Source organism: Cyprinodon tularosa, unplaced genomic scaffold, assembly GCF_016077235.1.
Source record: "Cyprinodon tularosa strain WSP-4 unplaced genomic scaffold, ASM1607723v1 ctg81, whole genome shotgun sequence".
NCBI classification, from domain to species: Eukaryota; Metazoa; Chordata; class Actinopteri; order Cyprinodontiformes; family Cyprinodontidae; genus Cyprinodon; species Cyprinodon tularosa.
Genome location: NW_024039574.1, coordinates 1,250,116 through 1,265,042, shown reverse-complemented (window position 1 = coordinate 1,265,042; position 14,927 = coordinate 1,250,116). Strand labels below are relative to the sequence as shown.

The window sequence follows — 14,927 nt, the reverse complement described above, 5'->3', positions numbered from 1 at the left end:
AACAACACCCACATTTGAATTTCACACGTTCACATTGCTCATAAATTAAACCTACTCAAGTTCTCCCAGTTCACAGAATTATGAATCATTGGTTACTTTTTTTTTTTTTTAATGGCTGCATACCAGCGGCTGATACTGGAGGTAAGCAGAAATAATTTTCCCTTCTCCGTACATTTCCCATCTAAACATGAGATTTTGTGATTGTTTTCTCTTAGTGGATTAATTGCATTAAATCTAAAACTTTAGTGACAGCCTTTTTGATATGTTAAAACTCATTAAATTCTCTTCAAACTTTTTTGTACTCTAGCATAATATCACAAAAATATCACAAAAAAATTGACACTACATGTAATTTGGGAACTTTTATTCACTTGAAGAAAATATAAAAAAAAAAAAAAAAAAATTGTAATTCACTATTTTTTTTCCCCATGATTTTTTTAAGTGATTTGAAAACATTTTGTTGCATCATTTAGGTCCACATCTTTGATTTACTTTTAAAAATGAGAAATGCTAAAGATAACTCTTGGAGTATTTGTTGGACCAATTATAGTTTTTTCTGTGGTTAATATGTGAAAACCTTCGCACATCCAGGGCTTATGTCTCTTAGAAAATCTTCTAATTTTAGTTGCAAGTTTGTTACATCTGAATTTATAGATAATAGACAGGGACGCAAAGGAAAATAAAATTGCTGGTAAAATCCAAGAAACGGTCCAAGGACCTCAACTTAATCAGATCTGTTTTGAACGTATTCCTGAGAACTTTAAACAGAAATTATGCAAATTAATGTTGACTGGAGAATTAATTGGCAACTGAGGGTTTTATTCCAATGTAAATATTTCTTTTATCACAGGTGGATAACCTTGTGATAAATGTCAAACATTAATAGCATTAATTATATATTCTTAATTATGCAAATAAAACTTACTTATACAGTCCACAGACTCCTATTTGTAGCTTTAATAGTCCGTTGCTAAGGGATAATAGGTGCATCTCAAAGGGTGTGGCTCCAATACACCTGCAGTAAGAAATGTATTCTGTCTGATTGGAGAAAAGCAGTCATAATCGGGTTTACCTTCACAGACACTGGTTATGGAGAAGATAAAGATGTTTTTTTTCATAGCTGTACTTAGAATATTTAAGGGCCAACAAAGAGGTAAAAATAACTGGAACCTTTATTTAAACAAATCCAGCTGTATTCAACTTTTATTTTATTCAGAGAAATCACCTTATTGATGAAACCTTATATTATGTTGCCTAAGATTTCTGGGCAACATAATATACATTTTATACCCAGAAAAAAATTACAATTTTAAGTGTCCTTTTCTGCCTACAGTATGCATTAGGTTGTAATTACCAATTCTACAAAATAACAATTAGCTTTTTCCCCAAGTACAACCTACTTTTACCTAAACGTGCTCTTAAAACCAGTTTGGAAGAGCTGTATTTTGGCAGAATATTAAAATATTCCTAAACGTAAGGCTTTCCACAAAAGCAGTTTACATTGAGTTTAATCTGTTATTTTTTTTTACGTTTTATTTTTTCATTCATCGGAAAATATGTAATTGTTTTTTTTCCGACCATCTCTGCAGAACAAAATATTTAGATATACCCAAACCCTGCATTAACACCAAGAGTCCCGTTTCTCTTCTCAAGTGCATATAATCCCTCATGTCTGCAGATATTCAGCACACACCAGGTTTTGTAATCATTGTCATGGTGGGTCAACATTAGCCTGCATGTTGAATTATTCTTCACTGAAAAAGGCTTTTTCCAGCAAGTAGAACATCCTCTCTACGTCGCTTGCAAGCTTCCCTTTATGTCTCAGGCTGTCTGAAGACAAATGGTTGGTGTGACAAGAGTCAATAAGAATATGATCTACAGGTAATAAATGTTGGGGATCCGGGGATCCTGGGAGATTCCTGTTCTGCCGCTACAGTGCAGCTGAACAGGGAGCCTGAAGTCCAGCAGGTCATTCTTCTTCTACTGCAAGGCTCTGAATTTCAATTTTCATAAGGTTCCCTCATGTTTCCCTAACACTAAGTTATAACAGAGCTCACACATTTCCTTTATTCCTTTGTGATTATCATTTTTAGCAATGGGAACTAAGTTCAGGATCCCCTGAAGGCTACCATTTGCTCTGGTGTTTGGTTTTATTCAGAATAATTTAGGCTGATGTGCTGCATTTATTCATCTGCTGCAACAAAGACAAATTCATGTAGCAAAATGTTTTATCCACGAGTCAAATTTATGTAAAAATAGCCAGCAGACAGTTGCTGAATGGCAACCATGTAAGGCAATACTGCCTGCCTAAACTATGGGAATATATCATTAAAATAACTCCCTGACATTGAGGGCTGACGGCATCCATTTTCTGATGTAACCTTTCGTCTTGTTTTAGTCGACCCAACATTTGTTACGGAAGTGCTGCTCAAGAGGAGAATGCAGGACTAAGTTTTCACACAGAGCACAAAGGTCATATCTGGCTGTAATTATATTCATCAGATGCAGGGGGGAAAGCAGAGTCTCACACTCAAAGAAAATATTTAAGATAGGACCGAGCCCTCCTTTACTGGCTACTTGTCAAATATCAGGGCTTATCCTGAAATGAGAAGGTTACGTGTTTCATTTTTTATCTAAAGAGAATTTGAACTTTGCATGTTCTGTTCAAATGTTGAGAAAATATTTCTGCTCGTGTTAAAATGGAAGAAACTGTTGTCATTCATACAGCGCCAAGTCGACTTCCACAGGAAAGTGTGCGGCTGCCAGTAGGCTGCTATGTATTTGTGGATGGAAAGAACCATCTTTTTTGGGGATTGATTCGGTCTGGTATGGGGCCCGTGTAGCAGAGGTGGCAGAGTAAATACCTGAAGACTAATGTCTCTGTTCTGGTAATCAATACTCGCCTCATGACCACACTGCTGGCTGTGCTCCCGTTAAAAACAAATTTGTTAATTCTGACAATTTAATTGCCGTGACCGTGCATGCCTTCAGTTGAAGAAGCAGGTAGTTGAGCCACTCGGTGTAGAGAAGGAGGTCTTGAAAAAGAGAAACCTGTTAGGATTCATCCGCATTTCTGCGGCCAGTGTAGTTAGAGATGAGGCCAAGGTTGCTGGGTTAGGTTTTTGATAAAGTGGCAGTCTTTCTGTTTGAATAAATTGGGCAAATTGTGAAGGTATTAAAAAAACATAAATGTCAAGCAAATTTATGTGGAATCTAAATTTCATATTTAATAATAAATTGTCAAAATAAGAAAATATAAAAAGTTAAAATTGATGAAAAAAGTAAAATCTACACAGTAAATTCCAGAGTTTAATATGTAGTGTCAAAGTACATTGACACTTTTAGAGTTATTACAACAACTGGAGTAAGATATATACTACGTAGTTGTACGTGTTTTAATTTAACACTAATTCCAAGTGGGACCAAATGCACTCTTCAAGTGTTACTTTAACGCTGCAAAATTTACTGTGTAATGAAATTATTAAAATAAAGATTTAATGTACATAGAATTTGGCCAACTAAAAAAAAAAAAATTTGCATAGCAAAAAATTACAAAAAGACCAGTAAAATATAGAAAATACAGTTAAAAATTCAAGTTAATGATAAATTCTGAAATATCAGTTAAATTAAAAGAATTGTGTTTGATAAAATGCACTAAGATTAAAATTAAATTAAGTAAAATAAAAAACAAATAAGATGAAAAGTTTAAAACTGTAAAACAAATGCAAAAAAATAGAAAAAAAGCAAAAATAAAGGAGTTGAAATTGTGTGTTTTGTAAAATGAATTTAAATTGTAAAAAATAGACAAAATAAAGTCATGTAGACAGAAATCGAACAATAAAAACCAGATAAAAGAAATCTGTTAGTAGAAAAAGCAATAGTTATATGAAACGGCACCTGTTATTTTTTTAACCTATGTAGGAAAAGGAACATGCCTTATGTCTGTGCAACCAATAGCGTATTTATTTTATTCTACTGAGTATTGATATGTAAGGCTGTTATATTTAATCCTATCAGAATGTTGTTTTTGTGTCTTGATGCTGTATTTTGCAGCCCTTTAAATATTGAAATGAGATCTTAATATATAAACATTAAAGTTTAATCCATGTCTGTTTTTAAGCTCTTTTAACAAGTCTCCTGTCCACTTGCATGGTGCAAATACAAAGGCATGTGGTACATATTAGGAGAGCTGGTAGTAATTTCAGTGCTGCTAACTAAAGAATCCTCGAGGGAGGCTTAATTACAGGAAGGCCATTCTAAATATCTGTGAGCTGCATATTTTCCATGACAAGAGATTTTTTAGCCCCTCTCCACCAGCGGATTCAAAGTGAAGCTGCATGGCGCTCTGGTGCAGTTGATCCCTCTGCCAGGCTCAGGTGATGACTAAAGGATATCCGACGAGTCTGAAGTACTTTCACCAGGACACCGTAGCAGACATGGCTGGAGCTCTTGTTGTTGCCAGCTGTTTACAAACAAGGAAGCCTTTCCAACCAGTCGTCACACCTCCCGTTCCTGCCCAGTTATCTCCACCATGCAATGCTCTTTAACTGATTGCATTTTTTATTTTTCTCTGATCTAGGCAGAGCCTTAAATCTTGTGCAGTGAAAAGAGCCTTATCTTGTTCAAATTGTTTTGGGTAATGAGTTCGGGGGGATCTCAAACTCAAATTATATTAGTTTTCTGCCTTAATGTTTATCATTTATCATGCGGCAGATACGTCGAAAAACGATCGGGGTAATCCTGGCTGCTAGCTTAGAAGCTATTTTAACTTCTTCCATCATGCATTTTTAAAATCTTATAAAGATGTAAACACTTTTATTTTTGGTGTGTTTTTACTTTTCTGATTTTAACTTTAAACTTTGGATGTTTAAAATTGAAGAAAAGAAATTCCTGCATTAGAGTCTGTTTTTTTTTTATTTTTTAGGGGAATTCATCAGCCTCAAATGCATGTGTGCGTTCCTTCAAACTGCATTGTGCAATAAATTCAAGCATGTTTGTCTCTTTCATTAATAAAGCAAATACCCTCCGTGTGTAAATCCATATACAATGTTCCCCGCGCACAAACCTGTTGTATTGTGTTGTAAAACCGTATAAAGGAGTAGAATAAGGAGAGAAAAATCTTTCCTCCCTTTTAGCAGCTGAGGAGGACATTCTCAAGCAGCCCATCAGAGGTCAGGCTCTGGGGAATCAAAACTCTGAGAGCGAGATGCCACTGGATGGAGACGATGACACTCTGTCGTCCTTAGAGGACAAGGACCTGGAGAACCTAACAGGTACAGAAGCAGCTCATCATCTTCCCCTGCCTCACAGTCACCCACCCCCACCCTAACTCTATTATTCTCTATTGCTTTATTTTTATTCACTTTATTAGTTAATTTAGTCATCTTGTCTGTTTAATACAGAGGACATGCCTTCCTCGTTCTTCAAATCACATCTTAATATTATATTTTATTGTATTATTCTTATTTAAAAGTCTACACACATTTAAATAGCAGGTTAAAATAAATACAAAGATATTTGCACAAATAATTTTCCCCCTTTCAACTCTATATGACTCAATATTTGTTATTTAAAAATCATATTTTAGAGAGATTTTTAAATGAATTTTTTTTTATTTAAAGCAAAAAAAAAAAGAAAATATTCTTTAAAGCAAAATAAGCAGATTAAACACATTATGCTAAGTGCTGATTTTTTTAATCTTTGCTCCCATTATTTATTTGATCATATTTGGCTAATTGAATATTATCCAGCTCCAGATTATAATCCACCAGTAAAGCCTCAGAGCGCTATTTAAATAAAGCAGCTGGACAACAATAGGATTATATGCTGATCCCTGTCTAATGATGGGATCTGCATGCTGCAGAGGGGAGTGAGTTTGTAGCTGCAGCAGTTCATCTTGTCACCTCAAGTAGCTGTCTGCTTCAGGTGTAATTGAATGTCTTTTGAGTGAACGGAGTAAAAAATGTTATTCCAGCGCAGGGGTAAGGTGTCAGTGCTGCAGCGTGGATCCATTTGTGCGAGCAGCGCTTTGCTCTGCAGGGAAATCAAGCCCCGCAGCTTAGCTGCTCCATCTGCAACACAAAGCCGCACATGTGCAGAGCCGGCTGGGCAGAGCCGCTGCGCGCAGCTCCCCTGAGCCTGGATCTTATTGTCATCCTGGCATCAATTAAGATTGATGAGAGATGAAGCGGCTTCTCCCTAAAGCCCGCAATCAATGCGTTTCTCACCGACAGTCGATACTGAAAATTTCCTCTACTTTATTAAGTTTAAGGTTTATTATTTTATATATATATATATATATATATATATATATATATATATATATATATATATATATATATATATATATATATAATTTACAGGGGCACCGGGCTTTTAAAAGCGTGTTAATGAAGGAAAAACACTTTTAAGCATTTATTTGTGTTGCAAAATGTGTGTTCAGGCGCATTGAAACATTTTAACCTTAAAACACCTGCTAAATATATGTTAAATATATATATTTGTATAGTTTATAGAGCAGCTGGGTGTGTTTTAGTCTGAGCGGGCTGTGTGTGTCCTGCAGGCCCAGTAAATGTGAGCAGCAGCGCTCAGCTCATCGCTCCGGCTGCCGTGGTGAAAGGCACCCTGTCGGTCACCGCCTCTGAGCTCTTTTTCGAGGTGGATGAAGACGATCCGAGCTTTAAGGACATCGATCCAAAGGTAAGCAGGGCTCCATCTGCACTCAGCATGCTGCGCACTCAATGCCCACGCTTGCAAATGTAGTTAATAAATAAAGTTTGTGCATTTTTAGAAAGAAACACCCAAAAAGTGAAGAACATTCCAAATGCATTTAGTAAATTTCTAAAATATAGTAAATTTCTAAATTATTGTTTGAAAAAATCCTCTTGGATAAATAAATCTAAATGTGACCCACAGGTGGGTGTGAAACCAACGCTTAATATTTATTTTAAAGTGGGCGTGTTTTGCTGTACAACTGCATGAAAAAAACATTTAGTGGAATGTTTTAATGGATAATACAAATTATGTAAGAGAATTGGTGAAAATCTTATGTTTAATCCCATTGTTTAATCCTATTTAATTGTTGTTAAATCCCAGCCAGATTGGGATATTTGGTTATTTTTAACAGTTTAAACAGAAAGCTGAGAAGCTTGCAGGCCTTCATGTCAGAAATATTTATGTTAAATGCTTCTGACCCAGTTAACTTCTTTTTTTTTTTTTTTTTGCCAAGCATACTTCCTTAGTTATATATTTTTTTCATATTTCAGGTACACTATCTTATTTATTTTTTCTCTCTTTAGAAGACATTGTTGAAATAAAAAAGGAGATTTACTCGTCAAAACATGAGGCCAAGTTGTAATTTAATTTGCAACATTTTATTAACATTTCTTCTAAAGTCACATAATGGAGGAAAAAAAATTAACTTGGCACACTACAATCCTGTTCTTCCACTTAACGAGTTTGTGCATATATTTAAATAAAAAGGTTCTTCACTTTGTGAAAACATTTAAAGAAGACAAATGTATTACATGTAGCAGAAATCTGTACCTTCAATTCTTTCTGTGGCAGTGGACCAAATTTTTCTCCGCTTTTTTTTTCTTTTTTTCACATTTCTTGGAGACTCGGTTGGAGTGTGAGAAGTCTTAGATTTGATCCCCAGAATGTTCTATAATTTGTCCAAGCTTTTGGCGTTGGTGAGGATCTCCCTCGCTAGTCTCCAAGTCTGCTTCGCTGCAGCCTCCAGGGCTGAGTGAGGCTTTCCCTGAAACAAGTCCAAGTTTGGCAAGAAGTAGTGCGGGCATCTGCGGCACTGCAGACAGGATATGAGCTGCAGCAGGATGCCGTTTAGTCGGTCTCCCAGACAGGACTCGTCCCAGTCCGTCTCCCTGGGATGTTTCTCGCACTCGTACAGCAGCAGGGTCTTCATGTGGTAGTTGTTGAGCGGCTGTCCCGGCAGCTCCAGGTGCCGGTCCCTCAGAGTCTTCAGGACGGACAGACACTTCTTCCTGCAGCCGCCCATCAGCAGCCTGTTCTCGGCCTCGCTGAACTGCAGCACCCAGGCGTCGCTTTCCGCGGAGCTTTGCTTCCCGGTCAGAGAGTAGCACTCTTTGGACAGGAGGTTAAATCCCTCCGCTTTGACCTCTGCCACCCGGTTGGGTCCCGGCCAGGGAATGTGGGGCATGGGCCACTGCGCTGCGCTCCTAGGCCAGATCCCGGTGCACTTGAAGGCGGGGGTGATTTGCACCACATACCTCTCCCTGATCCGCAGTTTAACCTCACTGGTGTCGGCCACCATCTTCACCACGTCGCGGTAGCTGCATTTATCCACGGCCTGCGCCACCAGAGTTTGAAACCTGGAGCGGATCTTCCGGGCTGAGAGGTAGCCGGAGGCGGTGATGAACTCCACCCACAGAGACATGCTCCTCTTGCGGCCGTCGCTCAGCTTCAGCACCGCGCAGCCGGGCAGAGAGCCGTCATCCACGAAGTTGAAGACCCCCATCTGGTTGAGATAAAGCACCACTTCGAACTCATTCGGGGAGATGACCTCCATCCCCTCATAACGCGCGTCTATCTCACTGAGGGAGCTGATGAAGCGCGGCTCCTGCACCTCCACCTCCTTCAGGACATCTGACACCACTTTGCAAACCTCCCTTATGGTCTTTGCAATGGCCGCTTTGCGCGCTTGGCACCTCTCGTTGTAGTATTTGTTGAGCTGGTAAACCAGCTTTGCTTGTGTTGCGATCATGTTGGGGCAGAGGTCCGGGCTGTACACCGGAGAGTCGCAGTAAGTTGACGGATCCAACGCTTACCGGTAAAGCCAGAGGCAAAAGCTTCCAGTGCAGGAAAAATGTGTAATCAAAGTTTTTTTTCTTTTTTCTTCTTTCTGGCTTCAGCAGCGGATAGACGTCAGTGTGAGGAGGAGGAAACGGATAGGGATGAAACGTAGCAGCCTGCTAAATAATCAGTCCAACTCATGAGCTCTTCCAGTGACACATATTCAGGTTGTGGGTCAGCATCCGATGGGAAAGGCTAAAAAACAGCGCTTTGGAGCCTTCATCTCTTCTTCATCCTTCTCTCTTCCTCTGCGCCCCCCTCTTACTTTTCGTCCACTCTCAGCTTTAAGCTGGGTTTGTGTAGTTTATGAATGGTTCCTTTGGAAGAGTGAAAGGGGGTCGGGCTTTTCTTCCTGCAATCATGTGCGGAGCTGTCATTGGAAGCAGCCAATCAGAGCAGCCGAGAGGAAGACGCTCCTACAGGAGCGCAGCGCGCAGCGCAGCGCAGCTCCTCACAGGGATGCACAGCCTCCAGCTTCAGACCAACACCGGTCTGCATCGTCTGAACATAAAGTAAAACACTGCTTTTTGAACCTGATATTGTCGGATGCGCTCAGTCCTATTATAGAGCATTTTTTAAGGGGAAAAAACAACCACCGTGTATAAACTCAGTCTTCTGCGCCTCTTATGTGTGATGTTTACTATCAATGTTTCAATTAAATATAGAAACGTTCTATTTCATGTAAGAAAATAACCTATTTTTGTTCTATTATTACCGGTATGATTTAGATATTCGACATAAATGAGTTATAATTTAAAACGTAAAGTAATTTTGTTATTTTCTTTAAAAAAATAGCGTTTTGTTCCTTTCCTATTAAAAAACTCCCCGTCATAAATAAAACATGTATGGGATTTGCTTAATACATTTTCTATAAGACACACACACTGTCTCTTGTCCCGTTCAGAATTAACAGCATGTTCAGTGTACATTTTAAATATTCAAGGCCTCCCAATGTTTGCGTAATGCTTTCCAGTCGGTGCGCGTCTAAAAGGCTGAATGCACCTGCAGCTCGGCCTCGGGAGATCTGGATAGATTTGCTCAGACTTTATTCTGCACCGGTCGTGCATATTTGTTAAACATTTTAAACTAAACTCGTTTTAAGCATTTTAATCAGTCAGAAACCTGATGCATGTTGGGACCGCAGTCTCCCCCTCACCGTCTCGCCTTCATTTGCCGGTGGGTTCTTTTCCATTAACCTTGCATGCTGAATAATTTAAGCTGGGGTTTTTCTTGAGGTTCTAATTGAAGTCCCTCATGCAGCTCTAAGACTTCTTGTTGGTAAAGTAGGAAAAAAAAAGAAGAAAAACATTACCGTCACCCACAGACAAGGGGCGGTGGTGTGAGACATATTTACACGTGTCTGAATGGAATAATAAAATAGGCTGCACTCCTGCCATGAAATAAACTGTTATTTCCTTTTCAACAAAATAAACTTTTTAGTTGAGCTGTTGCATCTATACATGTTTTTCCATAATTGAATGCTGGTTTAGGGTCTATTGCATTTAAAAAGATTTGTATTTAAGTTAAATTAGTGTGTAACTTGGCAATTAAAATGTAAATTGCTTTTCATTTGTTAAAATTATTTTTGAAAAGGGTGATGGGCTACTGCAATGTTAAAAAAAATAGATGTATGTCGTAAGGGCATGATTAAAGTCCCCATATGCAATTTTGGCTCTGTGTTCAAATACAAGGAAACTTTTCAAAAAAAATGTTTTGATTAAAGCAAGCAAAAAGTTTTATTTTTTCTTTAATATCAGACTAAAAATTATTTTTGGAATGAATCAAAATCCTAATTTGCAGAAATATAATTCTGCTAAACTATTCTAAACAAAGTCAATATGTTTAAATAACATACATTTATTAGTTTATTATATAATCTTAAAAAAAAACCCAGATGTCTATTGTCTGGTCAGTTTTTGACTAGGAATTTATTTTAAGTAATTAGTTGAACTAAAATGTAAATGAGTAGACACAAAAACAAATATTGTAATAGAAATGTATATGCACATAGGGTATTTTTAAAACGATGTAACAACGGCGCTTTTTGTTCAGAATTATGAAAACAATGATTTTTGCTTTGTTGAGCTCAGTCGGTGCTTTTTCTTCCAGTGAAAACATTGATTCTTTTTTATAAACTCTTTGTTTTTTATGGGAATATTGCCTGAAGAGCAACACTTGTTGTTTTCATATAAACTGTTTTTTTTTTATGTTTGCTTTTATTGGATTGGCTTGCTTTGATAGTACAAACAGATCATGTTTTATTAAGGAATAAATCAGAGGATGGGGAGGTAAGTTGCTAGCATATTTCTGGTCTTTTTACTCATTGCATCCTAGACACGGATTTAATTGGTTTCTGCCCCATTGAGTAGGTTTAGTGTCATACGAACTTGTTCTCAGAACTAAGAGAAAAGTTTTTAGACATTTGATTCTTAAATCTTAAAAAAAAAAAAAAAAAACTCAAATACAAGCTAAACATTTTACATACGACCACAAAATGAAAGACTTACAGAGATGAACAAAGCTATTTAAAGTAAGATTCAGTTTTTATTTTCTGGACCTAAAAGGGAGATGGTCATTGGTATATGTGGCCATATAAGATGAAATAAGTAAGAGAAGTTTCAAGCTTTTGGATTTCAGGGAGAACATGTTCCCATTTTAACATACAGTATTCTTGCTTTATTTTCTATAGTACTACAAAGCTTTATTGAGATCAGAATGTAACATAGGGAGTGTGAGTAATTCACTTAAACTTCCAAAAATACATTAAAGAGATAAGTGCATAGCAGTGATATGAACAAGTTTACTTCAAATATTTTTGGTGGAACTGTGAAGCCTAATGCGTGAAGATTTATCAAACTAAGAGAAGCACTGCTATATAAAAAAAAACATATATTTATATATAGATATATCTATGGATATATAGGTGTTTTTCTTCTTTGGCTATTAGGGAAATGCTTAACTTTAAATTCACGAGAAACCACAGACCAAAAGACTAATTCTAATATCTGAATGGTTCCCCCGGATCAGACATATACAGCAAAAAGTATCAAATAAGCTTCACATTTTGACTCTCAAGGAAAACTGTAAATGTGTTCCTTTAGCATGTTGCATTTGTCAGCCTATCAGTTTAAATTCAATATCACATGGGGCTTTCAATCCAGGAGGGGGCCATAACAATTGTAAGCTGAGCTGATCAGCTCCTCTCACTATCTTTTACAGGGCTCTCGTGTATGAGTTCTTTACCATGTGCATGCACACAAAAGAAATCAAAGCAGGATCTTCCCTCGTTTTTACAAATGTTGGAAGGTTACATTTTAGGTTTCTGTTTTCTTTATGTGCTGCCTTTTTTGGACCTTTTAAGTGTATGTGTCTTTTTAGCAACCAAGCCTAACTGTCACTCACTCAATAATATTTAGTGAAAACATTAAGAATTATATGAGCTTTCAGAAAAGTCTCTCTTTGATTTATATGGACCTTTTGATAAAAGATCAAGAGGCTGTCAAAGAGCCCTTTGATCTCTGTCTGTTTGACTCCACTGTGATCCCCTAAGAGCAGCACAAAGTGTCCATGGCTTTGCAAATCGGTGCCAGCTCATGGGCAACCCCGCTGCTTCATTTTTTTTCTCTCTCCATTCCTTAAGTCCTTTCTCTCCTTCTATTTATGGCTTTAACAGTTTTCAATGTACATCCTGGCAATTAAAGTTGAAAAAATAGCAACCAAAAAAAAAACATATCTGGTGTACTATGGTATATGTAATACTGGAAAATAAGCGAAATGTAACTTTTTTTAATCAGAATACTTTTTCACCTTAAATATGCATTCCTTGTAGTCCTCCTAACTATGTGTAGGTCATATATATTTTTGGAAAATGGATCATGAGTACAATAAAGTCCACATGGGACTTTTAGTGGCATGTGTAAAATAAAAAAATAAAAACATAAAAAATGATGCTTAAATAGAAAATGGCATAAATGAAATGAGTAGATGAAAAAAAAAACCTTAAATGTATCTATTATGGAAAACTTTGCAGATAAAGCATCGAGGCAGACTGAATAAAGGCTTATATTGCTCCTTTAGTATTCCCTTTACATTTAGATAGATGAATTACTCTTTATATGTGAGAACCACAATTTGGTAGCTGAAAGACCACATGTTGTCCCTTAGCCACAGGCTGAGAACGGTCTTCCCTAGACAAATTAGTGGTTTTAAGATTAAATACTCATCTTTTTAAGATTCCTGTTGTTTTTTTACTAGTATTATAATAGGTGTAAACACAAAGCACAAAACCACATGCATGCTTATACTAACATCCCACAGACATGGGAACCACCAGGGTAAATTTTTGATGTTCTTGTTCATACGTTTTGTTGATGTTGTCCAAACCCAGAGAGAGCCAGCTGCTGGTTCCACAGAGGGCTCAGAGAAAATCAGCTCAGGCTGCTAATTGCCTGCCAGGCCTATGCATCTGCTCTGCAGATAGCAGAACCGATGAAGTCACGGAGCAGATGTGCTTCTGCCTTTAGTGTGTGTGTAAGTCTGTGTTAAGCAGCACATTCTCCGTGTTCAGACAGAATCCATTAATACTGGATGTGGGGTTACTGTTGTAAAGGCACTCATGGAGACTCCTAACAGTCAGGCCTTCCTTCATCTTATTGGACCAAAGAAACGCAAGCAAATTTCCTATCCAGAGATACTGTACATTTTAGCTTCAGTCAGTTTTGACCATATTACCAATAGTCTCTGTATTCAAGGCAATTTTTCACAGCAGCTTGGTTATTCTTGCAATATTCCTGTTCAGAGGTCTAATCAGCAGAAATCTAAACACCGTCTGCAGTTGGGGATAAAAAAATGAGAGTTTTTGAACATTTCTCTGACAATTTCATTATCAAGAAAGGAAAGCAATTATGCATTTAATTTTCAATATGTTGAAAGCTGTTATTATGGCTTTAAATTTGCACTGTGTGTGCATAAATCTTGACAGTATTTTTGTTGAAACAAAGATTCTGCATACATTTATCATTGATTTTAACCAAATATTCAAATAAACATGATATAGATGATCTTTTAGCATGTCAGGACCAACTTAAAAGAACAACAAAATTCTGTAACAGATTTAACATGTTCCTGTAATATTTCATATGTGGGTTAGATTTTTATTTAAATTATTATTATACATTAAAGTTTAAAATATTAACTTTAAGCTTAACTCTACACATTTGGGATTGTACATAGAACAAGTCTTGGCAAACATGTATTGGTCTATGACTGTCATCCTTGCATTGGTTCTTACATCATGAAGGAATTATCATTTGTTTAAATAGTCAGTATTTAGACTTATTAAATTAAATTCTTAACATGCTCCTGAAAAGTCAGGGTGACTCTATTTACTCAGCCATGTGTTTGAGGGATTGTCTGAATGGATTTACTATCATAATCTTGCCCATCATTTTCTAATAGTTCAGTTTTCCCTATTATGTCAGACTGCTAGGACCCAACCCCTCCACTTGCTTCACCAAACGACTATGGTCGCCAGGGACGACCTTCAGCCGGACCTGCCAGTCAGAAAGAGGCATGGCAGCCAGAGGTCTCTGAGAGGGAAGCCTATTGATTTTCCAGTTAGAGCATAAGTAGTGTGTGCTGTAGGACTAACGGACGGCCCAAGCAGGTATGTCATTATCAATGAGCCCCGGGAAATGGATCCCTTGACTCTCACTCATCCATACTGGCCTCCTTACGTCCCTTCGTCTGGCTCTCCTTCATTCCGTTCTTAGACTGTTGGTCAGCGCTGACGGAGCTCTTCCCAAGATGGTCAATAAATCGTTGAAGCAAAGTACAGCTACAACTAGTTGACTGATGGTTTGGGATGACCTTTCTGTTTCCGTGCCCTCCTTTTCCTCCCTCTGATATCCAGTTACAGTAATTACAGCACCTGGAAGACTTGAAGCGCTTCCTTTCGAGTGAGACGCTGCCTAGTGAGCATCAGAGCATTTAGGGATTTCTCCTTCCTCAGTTTTTCAAAACTTGTCAGGAAACTAGGAAGATGACATATTTAGTTTTAAAGGTTTTTACAGATTAATATGTAATCATGTAGCAAA

The 14,927-nt window shown here is 37.4% G+C and overlaps 2 protein-coding genes across 10 annotated transcripts in view; one reads left to right on the top strand and one right to left on the bottom strand.

Moving 5' to 3' along the window:
* lrba (LPS responsive beige-like anchor protein) overlaps positions 1 to 14,927 on the top strand; it is a 260,811-nt gene that overhangs the window by 155,981 nt on the left and 89,903 nt on the right. For 4 of the 9 annotated variants that reach the window (XM_038271819.1, XM_038271821.1, XM_038271820.1 and 1 more), the window contains exons 38-40: positions 127 to 141; positions 5,136 to 5,273; positions 6,563 to 6,699. In XM_038271819.1, the coding sequence (XP_038127747.1) occupies positions 127 to 141; positions 5,136 to 5,273; positions 6,563 to 6,699 (290 nt within the window). The remainder of the gene's footprint in view (positions 1 to 126; positions 142 to 5,135; positions 5,274 to 6,562; positions 6,700 to 14,927) is intronic. The other 5 variants (XM_038271825.1, XM_038271824.1, XM_038271822.1 and 2 more) reach the window with 3 other exon arrangements.
* Positions 7,358 to 9,153, bottom strand: mab21l2 (mab-21-like 2). The gene has a single exon (XM_038271826.1). The coding sequence runs from the start codon at positions 8,741 to 8,743 to the stop codon at positions 7,664 to 7,666; it is 1,080 nt and encodes a 359-aa protein (XP_038127754.1). The 5' UTR covers positions 8,744 to 9,153; the 3' UTR covers positions 7,358 to 7,663.